At 43.7% G+C, this 15,371-nt stretch overlaps 2 protein-coding genes across 4 annotated transcripts in view; one reads left to right on the top strand and one right to left on the bottom strand.

Moving 5' to 3' along the window:
* Positions 1 to 15,371, top strand: part of MAP1B (microtubule associated protein 1B) — a 106,296-nt gene that overhangs the window by 86,342 nt on the left and 4,583 nt on the right. For both annotated transcript variants that reach the window (XM_012462190.3, XM_012462191.2), the window contains 2 exons: positions 4,229 to 10,721; positions 13,930 to 14,168. In XM_012462190.3, coding sequence (XP_012317613.2) covers positions 4,229 to 10,721; positions 13,930 to 14,168 — 6,732 coding nt within the window. The remainder of the gene's footprint in view (positions 1 to 4,228; positions 10,722 to 13,929; positions 14,169 to 15,371) is intronic.
* Positions 5,718 to 15,371, bottom strand: part of MRPS27 (mitochondrial ribosomal protein S27) — a 131,337-nt gene continuing 121,683 nt past the window's right edge. Inside the window, exons 12-13 of one of the 2 annotated variants that reach the window (XM_064376039.1) lie at positions 11,448 to 11,544; positions 5,718 to 11,109 (exon numbers count right to left, since the gene is read on the bottom strand). The gene's annotated coding sequence lies outside the window, so the exon portion shown is untranslated. Of the gene's footprint in view, positions 11,545 to 15,371 lie in introns of both variants that reach the window. The other variant, XM_021673210.2, reaches the window with a different exon arrangement.

The following is a 15,371-nucleotide window of genomic DNA, read 5'->3' on the forward strand; positions in this document are numbered from 1 at the left end:
CTGAGCTGTAATCTGCACTGCACTCCAGGCTGGGCAAGAAAGCAAGATCCTGTCTCTGAAAAAAAAAACGAACTAGACTTTAAACATAAAAAATAAAATAAAATAAAAAGAAGAGGAGATGGGAGGGGCATGGGGGTGAATTCAGGAGTTTAGTTCTGGTCATGTTTTAGTGCCATGAAATCAGGCAGTTGGATTTATGATAACAGAGCTTAGGGAACTCAGAGTTGGGTTGGAGATAATAATTTGGAATCCATTAGCATATTAAAGGTATATAAAGCCAAGAAGATATGTGATGTGACCTAGAGTGAGAAACATATTAATGGAAGAGAAAGTGTCCAGGTCCAGTGTTTAGAGGTCATAAGGCCAAGAGGAAGGAGCCAGTAAGGGAGACTTGTTTCAGGTTTTTGCTTGTTTATTTTTGGTCTAATTTCTCTAAAATGTCATGACTCAAACTGAACACCCTATATTAGGAGTCATTTGACCAGATTAGGATTGTGAGAGTCAATGACGTCTACAGTTTTCCGTACAATCTTCTATTAAAGAAGTCTAAAAGTGACTTTTGACCGTCACCATACACCATTAAATGTCAATGGGGAAAAGATGCAGGCTTGGAGGGGCTCTGCAATTTACATTATTTAAGACGCTTTTTTAAGAAAAAGAAAACAATTATTATTACACAATTAAGTACAGGGCCATGCCAATGAGGTACCTTGAAGTTTAAGCTTCTTTGGCTTCATGATAAATCCATCTGACTGTCAACTAAAATCCCTGAGTCTTTTCCATGGATATTATTGTTAAGCCACATCTCCCAATCCTGTAGTTTACCCTGCTGGTTTATTGAACCTTAGATTTATCCCTTTAGAATGCCATCCTGTTAAAGTTGACTTAGTCACCATCATCCCAATGTCAAGAGCTTTTATAAATACCTTAATTCTGCCATCCCACATTTTTCTATGTCTCCCATCCACCCACAGATATGATATGCAGGACTTCGCCATTTTCATCCAAGTGAATACAGGACAGAAAATGAAACTTGAGGCAGCCCATCATAGACCTCCCTCCAGTTTGACATTAAGCAGCACTATTTATATGGCTGGCTGGAAATCCACCTAATTCTGCTATCACACTGTTTAGGGATCCTATTAAATGTCTTGCTAAAGCCCAGAGATACACTGTCTACAGTATTTCCTCATCAGCCAAGCAAGTAACCTAATCAAAAAGGAAATGTGGTTAGTGGGCCATGGTTTAGAAATTCAAATCTTGTTTCGTTAATATTATCTGCAGTAAAACCATTTATTTCTTATATCTTCCTTCCTCTTCCAGTATGCCTGCATTTAATCAGAAAAAGTAATTAACAAAAAAGATTATCTTTGTCCCAAAGCAGTATTTCTCCTGGTTGCCTCTGTCATCCAACTTTGTAAGAACCAAGGTAGCACTCAGTGTGGTTACATCTGAAGTACCCACTCCAGGAAGACAACGTGTGTTGAACTAGCCAAGTTTGGCACACAGATCAACAAATATCTACTGATCCTGATAATATATTACGGAAACAAAGATATCTAAGATACAAAGATGCAGAAGATATATTTCCTGCTATCAGAAATGTTTAGAGTAGTGGGTTATAATAGTTACTGTTTACTATGATGATGATTTCTCAATTTGTTCGGAAGATGCCTTAGTTTCCAAGCCTAAGAACTAGTCACAAGTTTCCTTGCCACTGCTAACACTGTTGGATCCTCCTTATGCTTCTCATCTATTCATTGAATAAGCTTGATTGGGTGCTTCCGTGGGCTGGCCACTCTTAAGACCCCGTCTTTGCCGGTGAGGTGCATTCTACTGTGCCTGTTGGCCCATAGATCTGGAAAGAGGCTGTGGGGGAAAACACGGGCTTCCTTCTGTTGTGTAGTTCCAAGAATATAGGAGTTGTTCTTCCTCCTCCGTCCTCTGCCCAATTCCATCTGTCTGTTTTGTGACTGAGGGCTCTGTCCAGCCCTGACTCTGCATTCCTATCTTACCATTCAGAGTGTGCAGCTGTTTCTCCGGAGGGACCAGATTTTCCTCCTCTGGAAGGAAACCTGTCTGAGCAATGCTGACTTTCTTTTCTGCTTTCCCTTCTACGTCACGGTTGTTCATTCACCAGTGTCTCTTGGCTATCTTTCATGACCTCTGACTTCTCAGAATTCTGTGCAACCTTGTTTGGTTTTTGGGTCATTTCCTGCATTTCATAGAAAGTCTCTAAATAGAGGTGAAAAGATGGAAAGGAGAAAGACATTCCTTAAGTCTTTCTACCTTCTGTTTCAACCTGGTGATTACACACTTTACATGAAAAGAGCTAGTGATTGAATGTCCCTTACAGCTGGATTATACCCTTGGCTGCCACACCTCTCAGCTAGGGTGGAATTTCAAAAATTAAAATGAACTAAACTTAATTTTTTAAGTTTCACTATTAAAGATTCAGCAGTTATCCTGGATGTCCCCCCTAAAATATAGTATAAAAGGTAAATAGTTTGCATGTGCTCTGTGTGAAAATTGGGATCTAGAGACTTTTAATTGTGCTATAGTGATCATGATGACAGTCTCTGCTAATTATTGTACAAGAAACCATATTTGGTACCCTATGTTTGCTTTGGCCAGCAAATCATTTGAGCAGAGTTGCCTGTCCCCTCCACTCAAAGATGGTTACCGTTTGCCTTTTCACTTTTCTTAGCCCCCAAAACAGGAGTTGATTGATTCTTATCTTTTTTTATAGAAAATTGTGAAGTTAAGTCACAGAAAAACAACAAAGTTTTATTATTTTGTTATTTTGTGACCCTTCACATAAAATGTTATGCTTTGGACTGATATACTAACAAAACAAAACGACAGTTTTACCGCAATATTGCAGTCAAATGTAGGAAAATTCAGATTCTATATATTACCCTTACATACATACATAATAGTAGCTTCAGAATGCTGACAGTAGAGGTTATATGAGACAGAGGAAACGAATACTAGAAGGTCAGAGTTCAGACCTACTGGCTTAAGGATGCCTGGACCAAATGATGTCTTGGCTTTGCCCCTTGATCGTTTATCATCCAGGACACAGAGCCCTTTTCAGTTGAAACTCTGAGCTGATTTGTGAGCTTTACTGAGATGGAAGGAAGACTGGAGTTGATGGCATAATTCTCCATCACTAATTTGCTAGGCTAAGACCATGAAACATATGGCCATACTATGCAGTGAGAGAGAAAGTAGTGTTTCTATTAAATTTCTGTTTTGGTCCTGCTTTGCTTTTCTATGTTTGCATCCTTGGGAAGTACTAAACAATGTGTTGAAAAACATTTCAGCCACGTTTGATCTTAGCTGCTCACACCTAACTTCCCCTGAAAAGAAGGGGAGCAGTAAGAGAACAGAGCGGCTCACCATGGAGTTAAACATGAGCAGATGAGGAACGAATTTGGCCATTGGCTTTTATAATTACCCAACCACTTTCATGTCATGGCTTTAATGAAGAAGCATTTGTATTTGCATAGAATCTGCTGGATGAACCACTCACGTTTTAATCAGTGTGTACTGATGCCAGAAGCCAGTAATTTTTTGTAGTAATAGGCAATCCGTAACTTCTTGTCTCCTATGGGGGAAAATCCACCATGCTCTTTTTCTTTTTTACATACCAATTCTAAAAGGATGCCACAACAAGTGCCCTGTTGATCTGAATTTCTTTAATGTGTCAATCAGGCCTTTTTTGCCAAGTGTAGTGGAATAAAAGAAAACATTATTTATTAGTGGTGAAATAACTCAGACAGCTTTCTCTTGTGATAGTTTAATGTTTTTTTAAAGGGCATCTTTGCATGGCAAGTCTCTAGGGGTAATATTCAAAGTGTTTCATAACCGCACCACAATCCTCAGTCGCCCAGGTGGTCACTGGTCTTAGAACTGGAGCAGAGTTCTGGTGTTCCCTTGCTGGGCGGAATGGATGGTGAAGGGGTTGTGGGGGAGGTGCCGGGGGAGTGGGTGCTGGTTGAGGTAGAAACCAGTAGTAGCTGGGCTCAGGACCAAGACTGTTCACTTTCCAGTAGGAAAGTATTTCAGCATTTAAGCAACCAGCATTGCTACACGAGTGCATGTCTGAAACTGGTCCTATGTGCATCCTGTGATCCTATAACACATAGTTAAAGCTGGAGATGATGGATCAGTGAAGATAATCACTTATACCTTTTCCTTCTTTCTTTCTTTTTTTAAAACCCAGATCGGGGAGTTACTAAGCACCACCCATCCTGCCAACAAAGCCAGCTTAACTCTGTTCTGTCCCGAAGAAGGGGACTGGAAGAACTCCAATCTTGACAGACACAATCTCCAAGATTTCATCAATATTAAACTCAATTCAGCTTCTATCTTGCCAGAAATGGAAGGACTTTCTGAGTTTACCGAGTATCTCTCAGAATCAGTAGAAGTCCCATCTCCCTTTGACATCCTGGAACCTCCCACATCGGGTGGATTTCTAAAGCTTTCCAAGCCCTGCTGTTATATTTTTCCAGGAGGGAGGGGCGATTCTGCCTTGTTTGCAGTGAATGGTTTCAATATGCTCATCAACGGCGGATCAGAGAGGAAATCCTGCTTCTGGAAGCTCATCCGACACTTAGACCGAGTGGACTCCATCCTGCTCACCCACATTGGGGATGACAATTTGCCTGGAATAAACAGCATGCTACAGCGGAAAATCGCAGAGCTCGAGGAAGAACAGTCACAGGGCTCCACCACAAATAGTGACTGGATGAAAAACCTCATCTCCCCTGACTTAGGAGTTGTATTTCTCAATGTACCTGAAAATCTCAAAAATCCAGAGCCAAACATCAAGATGAAGAGAAGCATAGAAGAAGCCTGCTTCACTCTCCAGTACCTAAACAAATTGTCTATGAAACCAGAACCTCTGTTTAGAAGTGTAGGCAATACTATTGATCCTGTCATTCTTTTCCAAAAAATGGGAGTGGGTAAACTTGAGATGTATGTGCTTAACCCAGTTAAGAGCAGCAAGGAAATGCAGTATTTTATGCAGCAGTGGACTGGCACCAACAAAGACAAGGCTGAACTCATCCTGCCTAATGGTCAAGAAGTAGATCTCCCTATTTCCTACTTAACTTCAGTCTCATCTTTGATTGTGTGGCATCCAGCAAACCCTGCGGAGAAAATCATCCGAGTCCTGTTTCCTGGAAACAGCACCCAATACAACATCCTGGAAGGACTGGAAAAGCTCAAACATCTAGACTTTCTGAAGCAGCCACTGGCCACCCAAAAGGATCTCACTGGCCAGGTGACCACTCCTGTGGTGAAACAAACGAAACTGAAACAGAGGGCTGACAGCCGAGAAAGTCTGAAGCCAGCCACAAAACCACTTCCGAGCAAAACCGTGCGCAAGGAGTCGAAAGAAGAAACCCCTGAGGTCACAAAAGTGAATCAGGTGGAAAAGCCACCCAAAGTTGAAAGCAAAGAAAAGGTAACAGTGAAAAAAGACAAGCCAGTAAAAACAGAGACCAAACCTTCAGTGACCGAAAAGGAGGTTCCCAGCAAAGAAGAGCCATCTCCAGTGAAAGCTGAGGTGGCTGAGAAGCAGGCCACAGATGTCAAACCCAAAGCCGCCAAGGAGAAGACAGTGAAAAAGGAAACAAAGGTAAAGCCTGAAGACAAGAAAGAGGAGAAGGAAAAGCCAAAGAAAGAAGTGGCTAAAAAGGAGGACAAAACACCTATCAAGAAGGAGGAAAAACCAAAAAAGGAAGAGGTGAAAAAAGAAGTCAAAAAAGAAATCAAAAAAGAAGAGAAAAAAGAACCCAAGAAAGAGGTTAAGAAAGACACACCGCCGAAGGAAGCCAAGAAGGAAGTTAAAAAGGAAGAGAAGAAGGACGTGAAAAAGGAAGAAAAGGAACCCAAAAAGGAAATTAAGAAGCTCCCTAAAGACTCAAAGAAATCATCGACTCCTCTGTCTGAAGCAAAAAAACCAGCTGCTTTAAAACCAAAAGTACCCAAGAAGGAAGAATCCGTCAAGAAAGATTCTGTTGCCGCCGGGAAGCCAAAGGAGAAGGGGAAAATCAAAGTCATTAAGAAGGAAGGCAAGGCCGCAGAGGCTGTCGCCGCGGCTGTCGCCACTGGAGCCTCCACAGCAGCCGCGGCAGCTGGAATCGCGGCTACTGGCCCTGCCAAAGAACTCGAAGCCGAGAGGTCCCTTATGTCATCTCCTGAGGATCTAACCAAGGACTTTGAAGAGTTAAAGGCTGAAGAGGTTGATGTAACAAAGGACATCAAGCCTCAGCTGGAGCTAATTGAAGACGAAGAGAAACTGAAGGAAACTGAGCCCGTCGAAGCATACGTCATCCAGAAGGAGACAGAAGTCACCAAAGGTTCTGCCGAGTCCCCAGATGAGGGAATCACCACCACTGAAGGGGAGGGCGAATGTGAACAGACACCTGAGGAGCTGGAGCCTGTCGAGAAGCAGGGAGTAGACGACATTGAAAAATTTGAAGACGAAGGAGCCGGTTTTGAAGAATCCTCAGAGACTGGAGACTATGAAGAGAAGGCAGAAACTGAGGAGGCTGAGGAGCCAGAAGAGGATGGGGAGGAACATGTGTGTGTGAGCACCTCCAAGCACAGCCCCACTGAGGATGAGGAAAGTGCCAAGGCGGAGGCCGATGCATACATCAGGGAGAAGAGGGAGTCTGTGGCCAGTGGGGATGACCGAGCCGAAGAAGACATGGATGAGGCCATTGAGAAAGGAGAGGCTGAACAATCTGAGGAGGAGGCTGATGAGGAGGACAAAGCTGAAGATGCCAGAGAGGAGGAATATGAGCCGGAAAAAATAGAAGCCGAAGACTATGTGATGGCTGTGGTCGACAAGGCTGCAGAGGCTGGTGGTGCCGAGGAGCAGTATGGATTCCTCACCACACCAACCAAGCAACCAGGAGCCCAGTCTCCTGGCCGAGAACCTGCATCTTCAATTCACGATGAGACTTTACCTGGAGGCTCAGAGAGCGAGGCCACCGCTTCTGACGAGGAGAATCGAGAAGACCAGCCTGAGGAATTCACTGCCACCTCTGGCTACACTCAGTCTACTATTGAGATATCCAGTGAGCCCACCCCCATGGATGAGATGTCTACCCCTCGAGACGTGATGAGTGATGAGACCAACAACGAAGAGACCGAGTCCCCATCTCAGGAATTCGTAAATATCACCAAATACGAGTCTTCATTGTATTCTCAGGAATACTCCAAACCTGCTGCTGTTACACCGCTCAATGGATTTTCTGAAGGATCAAAAACAGATGCCACTGATGGCAAGGATTACAATGCTTCAGCCTCTACCATATCACCACCCTCTTCCATGGAGGAAGACAAATTCAGCAGATCTGCTCTACGTGATGCTTACTGCTCTGAAGTGAAAGCCGCCAGCCCTACACTGGACATCAAAGATGCCGTCTCAGCAGTTTCAGGTGAAAAGCTCAGCCCATCAAAGAGCCCATCCCTGAGTCCATCTCCACCATCACCCATAGAAAAGACCCCCCTGGGTGAACGTAGTGTGAACTTCTCTCTGACGCCCAATGAGATTAAAGTCTCTGCAGAGGCAGAAGTAGCCCCGGTGTCTCCTGAGGTGACCCATGAAGTAGTTGAAGAACATTGTGCCAGTCCTGAGGACAAGACTCTGGAAGTGGTGTCGCCATCTCAGTCCGTGACTGGCAGTGCTGGTCACACACCTTACTACCAATCTCCCACCGAGGAGAAATCCAGTCACCTCCCTACAGAAGTCATTGAAAAACCACCAGCAGTTCCAGTGAGTTTTGAATTCAGTGATGCCAAAGATGAGAATGAAAGGGCTTCCGTAAGCCCCATGGATGAGCCTGTGCCTGACTCAGAGTCTCCTATTGAAAAAGTTTTGTCTCCTTTACGCAGCCCACCCCTCATTGGATCTGAGTCTGCCTATGAAAGTTTTCTTAGTGCTGATGGCAAGGCTTCCGGTAGAGGTGCTGAAAGCCCCTTTGAAGAAAAGAGTGGAAAACAAGGTTCTCCAGACCAAATAAGTCCAGTTTCTGAAATGACTTCCACTAGTCTTTACCAAGACAAACAGGAAGGGAAAAGCACAGACTTTGTACCAATAAAGGAAGACTTTGGCCAAGAAAAGAAAATTTATGATGGTGAGGCCACGAGTGCTCAACCAGCAATGGCTCTGGATGAAAGGAAATTAGGAGATGTTTCTCCAACACAAATAGACGTCAGTCAGTTTGGATCTCTTAAAGAAGACACTAAGATGTCCATTTCTGAAGGGACTGTCTCAGACAAGTCAGCTACTCCTGTTGATGAGGGAGTAGCAGAAGATACGTACTCTCATATGGAAGGTGTGGCCTCAGTGTCCACAGCCTCAGTGGCTACGAGCTCATTTCCAGAGCCAACAACAGATGATGTGTCTCCTTCTCTGCATGCTGAGGTTGGCTCCCCACATTCCACAGAAGTGGATGACTCCCTTTCTGTGTCTGTTGTGCAAACACCTACCACATTCCAGGAAACAGAAATGTCTCCATCTAAAGAAGAATGCCCAAGACCGATGTCAATTTCTCCACCAGACTTCTCCCCTAAAACTGCAAAGTCCAGGACACCAGTTCAAGATCACAGATCTGAACAGTCTTCAATGTCTATTGAATTTGGCCAAGAATCTCCTGAGCACTCCCTTGCTATGGACTTCAGTCGACAGTCTCCAGATCACCCTACAGTGGGTGCAGGTGTGCTTCACATCACTGAAAATGGGCCAACTGAAGTGGACTACAGTCCTGACATGCAGGACTCCAGTTTATCACATAAGATACTGCCTATGGAGGAACCATCCTACACCCAAGATAATGATCTTTCTGAGCTCATCTCAGTATCTCAGGTAGAGGCCTCCCCATCCACCTCTTCTGCTCATACCCCGTCTCAGATCGCATCTCCTCTCCAAGAAGATACTCTATCCGATGTTGCTCCTCCCAGAGATATGTCCTTATATGCCTCACTCACCTCTGAAAAAGTGCAAAGTCTGGAAGGAGAGAAGCTTTCTCCAAAATCTGATATCTCTCCACTCACCCCACGAGAGTCCTCTCCTTTATATTCACCTACTTTTTCAGATTCTACCTCTGCAGTCAAAGAGAAAACAGCAGCTGGCCACACTTCCTCTTCTCCACCAATAGATGCAGCATCCGCAGAGCCCTATGGCTTCCGTGCCTCAGTGTTATTCGATACAATGCAACACCATCTAGCCTTGAATAGAGATTTGGCCACACCTGGCATGGAGGACAGTGGAGGGAAGACACCTGGTGACTTTAGCTATGCCTATCAAAAGCCTGAGAAAACAACCAGGTCCCCAGATGAAGAAGATTATGACTATGAGTCTTACGAGAAGACCACCCGGACCTCAGATGTGGGCGGCTATTACTATGAGAAGACAGAGAGAAGCACAAAGTCCCCAAGTGACAGTGGCTACTCCTATGAGACCATTGGGAAAACCACCAAGACCCCTGAAGATGGTGACTATTCCTATGAAATTATTGAGAAGACCACACGGACCCCTGAAGAGCGTGGATACTCATATGAGATAAGTGAAAAGACCACCAGCCCCCCTGAAATGAGTGGTTACAGCTATGAAAAGACTGAGAGGTCTAGAAGGCTTCTGGATGACATCAGCAATGGCTACGATGACTCTGAGGATGGTGGCCACACTCTCGGGGACCCCAGCTACTCTTATGAGACCACTGAGAAAATTACCAGTTACCCTGAGTCTGAAAGTTACTCCTATGAGACATCTACAAAGACGACACGAACCCCCGATACTTCCACATACTGCTATGAGACTACAGAGAAAATCACTAGAACCCCTCAGGCGTCCACGTATTCCTATGAGACTTCAGACCTATGCTACAGTGTGGAAAAGAAGTCCCCCTCAGAAGCCCGCCAGGATGTCGATTTATGCCTCGTGTCCTCCTGTGAATATAAGCACCCTAAGACAGAGCTTTCACCTTCCTTCATTAATCCCAATCCTCTTGAGTGGTTTGCCAGTGAAGAGCCCACTGAAGAATCTGAAAAGCCCCTCACTCAATCAGGGGGAGCCCCACCACCTCCAGGAGGAAAGCAACAGGGCCGACAGTGTGATGAAACCCCTCCCACCTCAGTCAGCGAGTCGGCCCCATCCCAGACCGACTCTGATGTTCCCCCGGAGACTGAAGAGTGCCCCTCCATCACGGCTGATGCCAACATCGACTCTGAAGATGAGTCGGAAACCATTCCCACAGACAAAACTGTCACGTACAAACACATGGACCCACCTCCAGCTCCCGTGCAAGACCGCAGCCCTTCGCCACGCCACCCTGATGTGTCCATGGTAGACCCAGAGGCCTTGGCCATTGAGCAGAACCTGGGCAAAGCTCTAAAGAAAGATCTGAAAGAGAAGACCAAAACCAAAAAGCCAGGTACAAAGACCAAGTCATCTTCGCCTGTCAAAAAGAGCGATGGGAAGTCTAAGCCCTTGGCAGCTTCACCAAAACCAGGGGGCTTAAAAGAATCCTCAGATAAGGTGTCCAGGGTGGCTTCTCCTAAGAAGAAAGAATCTGTGGAAAAGGCAGCAAAACCTACCACCACTCCTGAGGTCAAAGCTGCACGCGGGGAAGAGAAAGACAAGGAGACCAAGAATGCTGCCAATGTCTCTGCATCCAAGTCGGCGAAGACCGCCACTGCAGGTAAGTTGAGAAGGCTGGGCACTGACGTAGGCCACGACCATCCTACTTGCATTTGCAGACTTTATATTACCCTGTTTGGCTTAGTACTGGGAAGATAAGGGAGCACAATTGATGCTTTACCTTCCCTTTACTCTTCTCGGCCCAAAGGTATATATCTCAGTCCAGTGTGGCCTTAAGGCTTGGAAATACCTCAGTGTATGGCTCATAGCAGCTGTGATTAATCACATGGGATTACTGATTTTGTGCCATTTTGGAACACAGCAACTGCAGCCCTGTTCTAAATCTTCAGAATCAAAGATGTGTCTTTCAAGTGCTTCTGGAAGACTGGTTTCAGCCATGCTGGCCCCAGAATCCAGCAGGGTAACACAGGCTAGGAGCTCCCAAAGGCCTAAAGAGAACCAGAGATTTCACACCAAGAATGGAATGACCAATCTAGACCCAAGATTTAGGGTCCTTTTTTTAAAAAATTAAATTCTAAAATTAAAAATTTTAACATTTTCATTTAAAACATCAACAAGTTGGAGATAAATCCTCATTAAAGGCAGTGTTCCATTTTCTTGTCAACCAAAAAATACTATAATTTCAGTTGGCCAGCGAGTACCCAGTGAAAATTGAGAGAAAAACAATGACGGCTCTTTTCTTACCCTTCTCTTACCCCGTGGCCTCATTAGTAGAGATTCAATGCTATTTCAGATTAAAATTCCACTTGGAGGCTGGGTGCATTACCTCATGCCTGCAATTTCAGCACTTTGGGTTGAGGTGGGAGATTAGCTTCAGCCCAGGAGGTTGAGACCAGCCTGTCCAACATAGCAAGACCCCGTCTCTACAAAAAAAAAAAAAAGTTTTTTAATTAGCTGGGTGAGGTGGCACATGCTTATAGTATTAGCTACTTGGGAGGCTGAGGCAGGAGGATCACTTCAGCCCAAGAGGTCAAGGCTGCAGTGAATTATAATTGTATGTATTACTGCACTCCAAGCCTGGGTGACAGAGCAAGACCCTGTCTCTCAAAAGTAAGTAAATAAATAAATAAAATAAATAAACAAGCAAATGAAATTCCACTTGGCAAGAGCAGATATCCCTGATTTTTGATCATTCATGTTTTGGTCATGATTCCCAGATTTGTCAGGTTCTCAGGAGTGACCTGGGCTTTTGATGGAACTGGTCTCTGGCAGTATTGCTTCATTTTGTTGATTCACATCTGTCACAAGGATTGGCATTTAGATATTATTTGCTTTAGATAATTGTTCAAAGATTTTAGATTACACTTCACAAAGTAATATGAATGGACCCAAACATGTAAGGCACAACATAATTTAAATAACATTGCCCTGATTTATTAGAGAAAATCTGAGAGTAGTCTTTGAAGCTCTCCAATTCAGTACACTTTAGGATACATTTGTTACAACTGCAAATTTTTACTTTAAACAACATGGAGTATCAATTTTAAGACTCAGTTCTCAGCGCATTTGGCCTTTTTACATGCATTAAGAAAAAAACCGGAATTTTTTCATGTTTAAAATGAATGAAAAACCACCAGATAATTAACCCTCATCTGAAAGAGTTGACAGCGGAACTGCACTTAGGAGAAAACATGAAATCCATTTAAACAGATAAAACCAACTGAAATTTGCTCCCAAATTTGCCAGAACATATACACCCTAGCCCACACACTTGATTTTTTAAAAAAACTTTTTTTTGGACACTTAAAGGGATAATTTAAAGGCAAAGTAATAAGTGAAAATGAGTTAATTTTCATTTATTTTGGAGATGCTTTTAGATTTCTAAAAAGGCAAAGCTGCAGTACTAATTGACTTTTCAAACAAACTGGGGCCAACTTCGGGCAGTTTTGTCCGCTTGTGCTTCTATGAGCAATATCCATCTGGTGTTGATGTAGTGATTTAGAGTACAGGGGGAAATTGCAGACATGTTTAATTCCTGGAAGAACTGTAACTCACGAACTTCTACTACAGGTCAGAATTCTTTAGGAGGCTGCCATTGGATATTTTGAGGGCTTTCAGCTCAGATTCATTAAAATAACCTATTGATCTATTCATAGAATGAATCAGTTTATCCAATTATTACTTTGGCTGATTCTCACCACTTCCTTACCCCTCTAAAAATAAAACTGGACAGTTGATAGAATTAGCTGGTGTTTTTGAATCTGGGATGCTAGTCTTTAAATATCCTATGGAGAAAGAGGATTAAGCATATAGAATCTAACTGGTGTTTTAATTGGCTTTACAGCAATGAAACTAGCTGCATATTGGAATCACCTGGGGTGGTTTTTAAGCCTGTGCTGCCAGGCCCCAACCCAAGCTCACTTAAGTGGTCAGATTCTGGAGAATGAGGCCTGGGTGTCAGCATTAAGCATCCGAGGTGATTCTAATTATGTGGTCAGGCTGAAGAACCACTGCCTCAAAATGCTAGTTCTATTAATGTTTCAAAAGCTTTATACTTCCCAACTGGAACAAGTTTTCCCAGGCCTTTGTGATTTGACTGAGGGTTTTGGTTGCAGTCTGATATGTCCTGATTAGTTAGAGAAAGCCTAGTCTTTCTGAACCTTCCTTTGCCCAAGTTTGGCATCCAGCCTTGTCTAAGGAAAGAAGTATCACTTTTCAGAATACTGTGCTAAGGAGAGAGAATACAGTGTTTCATCAGTGTACGAATGAGACTGAAGTGCTGAGGGCCTTGGAAATTATATGGGGTTAAGATCAAAACTATTTACTAGGTAGAATGTTAGGGCATAATATCCAGCTGTGGACAAAATTGCTATCAAACGAGACCCTAAAGTGGATTACTAAGATCACTTAGCTATGTTTTGCCAAATCCAGAAGTTTTCTTTTGAACGTTAACACTTATCAAACAAAAAAGCACATTAGCAACTTCTTTAGGCAGGACGTTACATCTAGTGCCTTCTTGGGAAAGGCCTTCGGACTCTTCTTGCTTCCTAATGGTGGTTGTCCACAAAGGGAAACCATCCCATTCTTCATTTGAGATGGTAAACAACCTTATTATGTTTTGTCACATTGCTAGTATACATGCCCTTGACAGATTACCAGGAAGATGGAAATGCTGTCACCTCTTTGCATGTCCCAGAGGACCTGCTTGTGACTGAATAGGGAGGTATGATAGAGAAGGGAAGGTGTGCTGGATGTATGGTCTCTTCACCTTGCTATGACCTTGCTTTGTCTTTGTGTATTTATCCAAGGACCAGGAACCACCAAGACGACCAAGTCCTCCGCGGTGCCTCCGGGCCTCCCTGTGTATTTGGACCTGTGCTACATTCCTAACCACAGCAATAGTAAGAACGTTGATGTGGAATTTTTCAAGAGAGTGCGGTCGTCCTACTACGTGGTGAGTGGGAATGACCCTGCTGCTGAGGAGCCCAGCCGGGCTGTCCTGGATGCCTTGTTGGAAGGAAAGGCTCAGTGGGGCAGCAACATGCAGGTGAGAGCTCCTCAACAGTGTCTGCACCGCAGATCGAGCTGTGTCCAGAGGCAACGGGACAGAACCATGTTTAAAGAGGCACCTCGTGTAGATGGTTGAGGATCCACAGGAGGTGTCTCCTGTGTCTGCCACACATGAAATATGCTGAGAACAAAGTCAGTTTAACACACAGTAGGTAGTCTGAAATAATATTCTTGGCACCACCACCAAACGTAGCTTTGGAGGAAAGCCACCTTAACTAAAGCAGAAATCGTTTATCCGCAAAAGGGGCCCAAGATTAATCGTCCCTCCAGTGTGCCGAGAGTATTGTGTGTGTGAATCAAAGCAGTCATATTTCCATATGAGAGCCGCTGAGGAATTGCCTTTCTTCCTTTGTTTTATGAGTAGACTGCAGCTAGGAATATGGCCATTCAGAAAACGAGCTGTCCATGTGAAATTCCACAGTAGGAGCATTGCTGAATAGAGTCCCTTACAGGACACTCCCAACTCCCAGACACCATGCCTGACCACAAACCATTCCTTATTCATTTAGAGACAAGGTCTTGCTATGTTGCCCAGACTGGTCTCGAACTCCTGGGCTTAAATGATTCTTAGAACTAGCCATTATTAATTCAGCTGTGATCTTTGCTTATTAAGCTTTATGTGTGGTTCTGTACAGAATTACCTAGTAAACTGTGCTTGTTATTATATAGAATTACTTGTTATTTAATCACATGAAATCTAATGAGAGGCACCCACCCAGTGGCTTCTTACTGAATACTAGATGGAATTCATACTATTCAGGACATTACCTACCCACTCCATACCTCTATCCCCAACCACACACATAAAGTAAAGGTGCATATCTTTGTTCTCAGGACAAAATGTTACGCACGAGTGGGCTTTTGAGGGCTTTAAAGTGCTTGATAAAACTCTTTGGATGAAATATGCAGTACCTTTTATGCAAAACTTACCAGTTGTGTTAAAGGAAATACAAGAAACTGTACCCTAACAGAAGCAGTTTTCTTAACAGTAAAGAACTGAGAAACTGACAGTGGATCTAGATGAACTAATTGACAAGTGGTTAGTTGCTTTTGGATCCAGCCTTCAACTTCCCTTAGAAACAATAGCTTTTCTTTGCAGCTTTATCTGGCTCCTGGAAAATATATGTTGAAAAGTCCTTTGCATTTCTTGAGGAAAATAGAAAATTTTTCTCTCATTTCC

This window comes from Aotus nancymaae, unplaced genomic scaffold (assembly GCF_030222135.1).
Source record: "Aotus nancymaae isolate 86718 unplaced genomic scaffold, 86718_ANA_hifiasm-v0.15.2.pri h1tg000014l, whole genome shotgun sequence".
Taxonomy (NCBI): Eukaryota; Metazoa; Chordata; class Mammalia; order Primates; family Aotidae; genus Aotus; species Aotus nancymaae.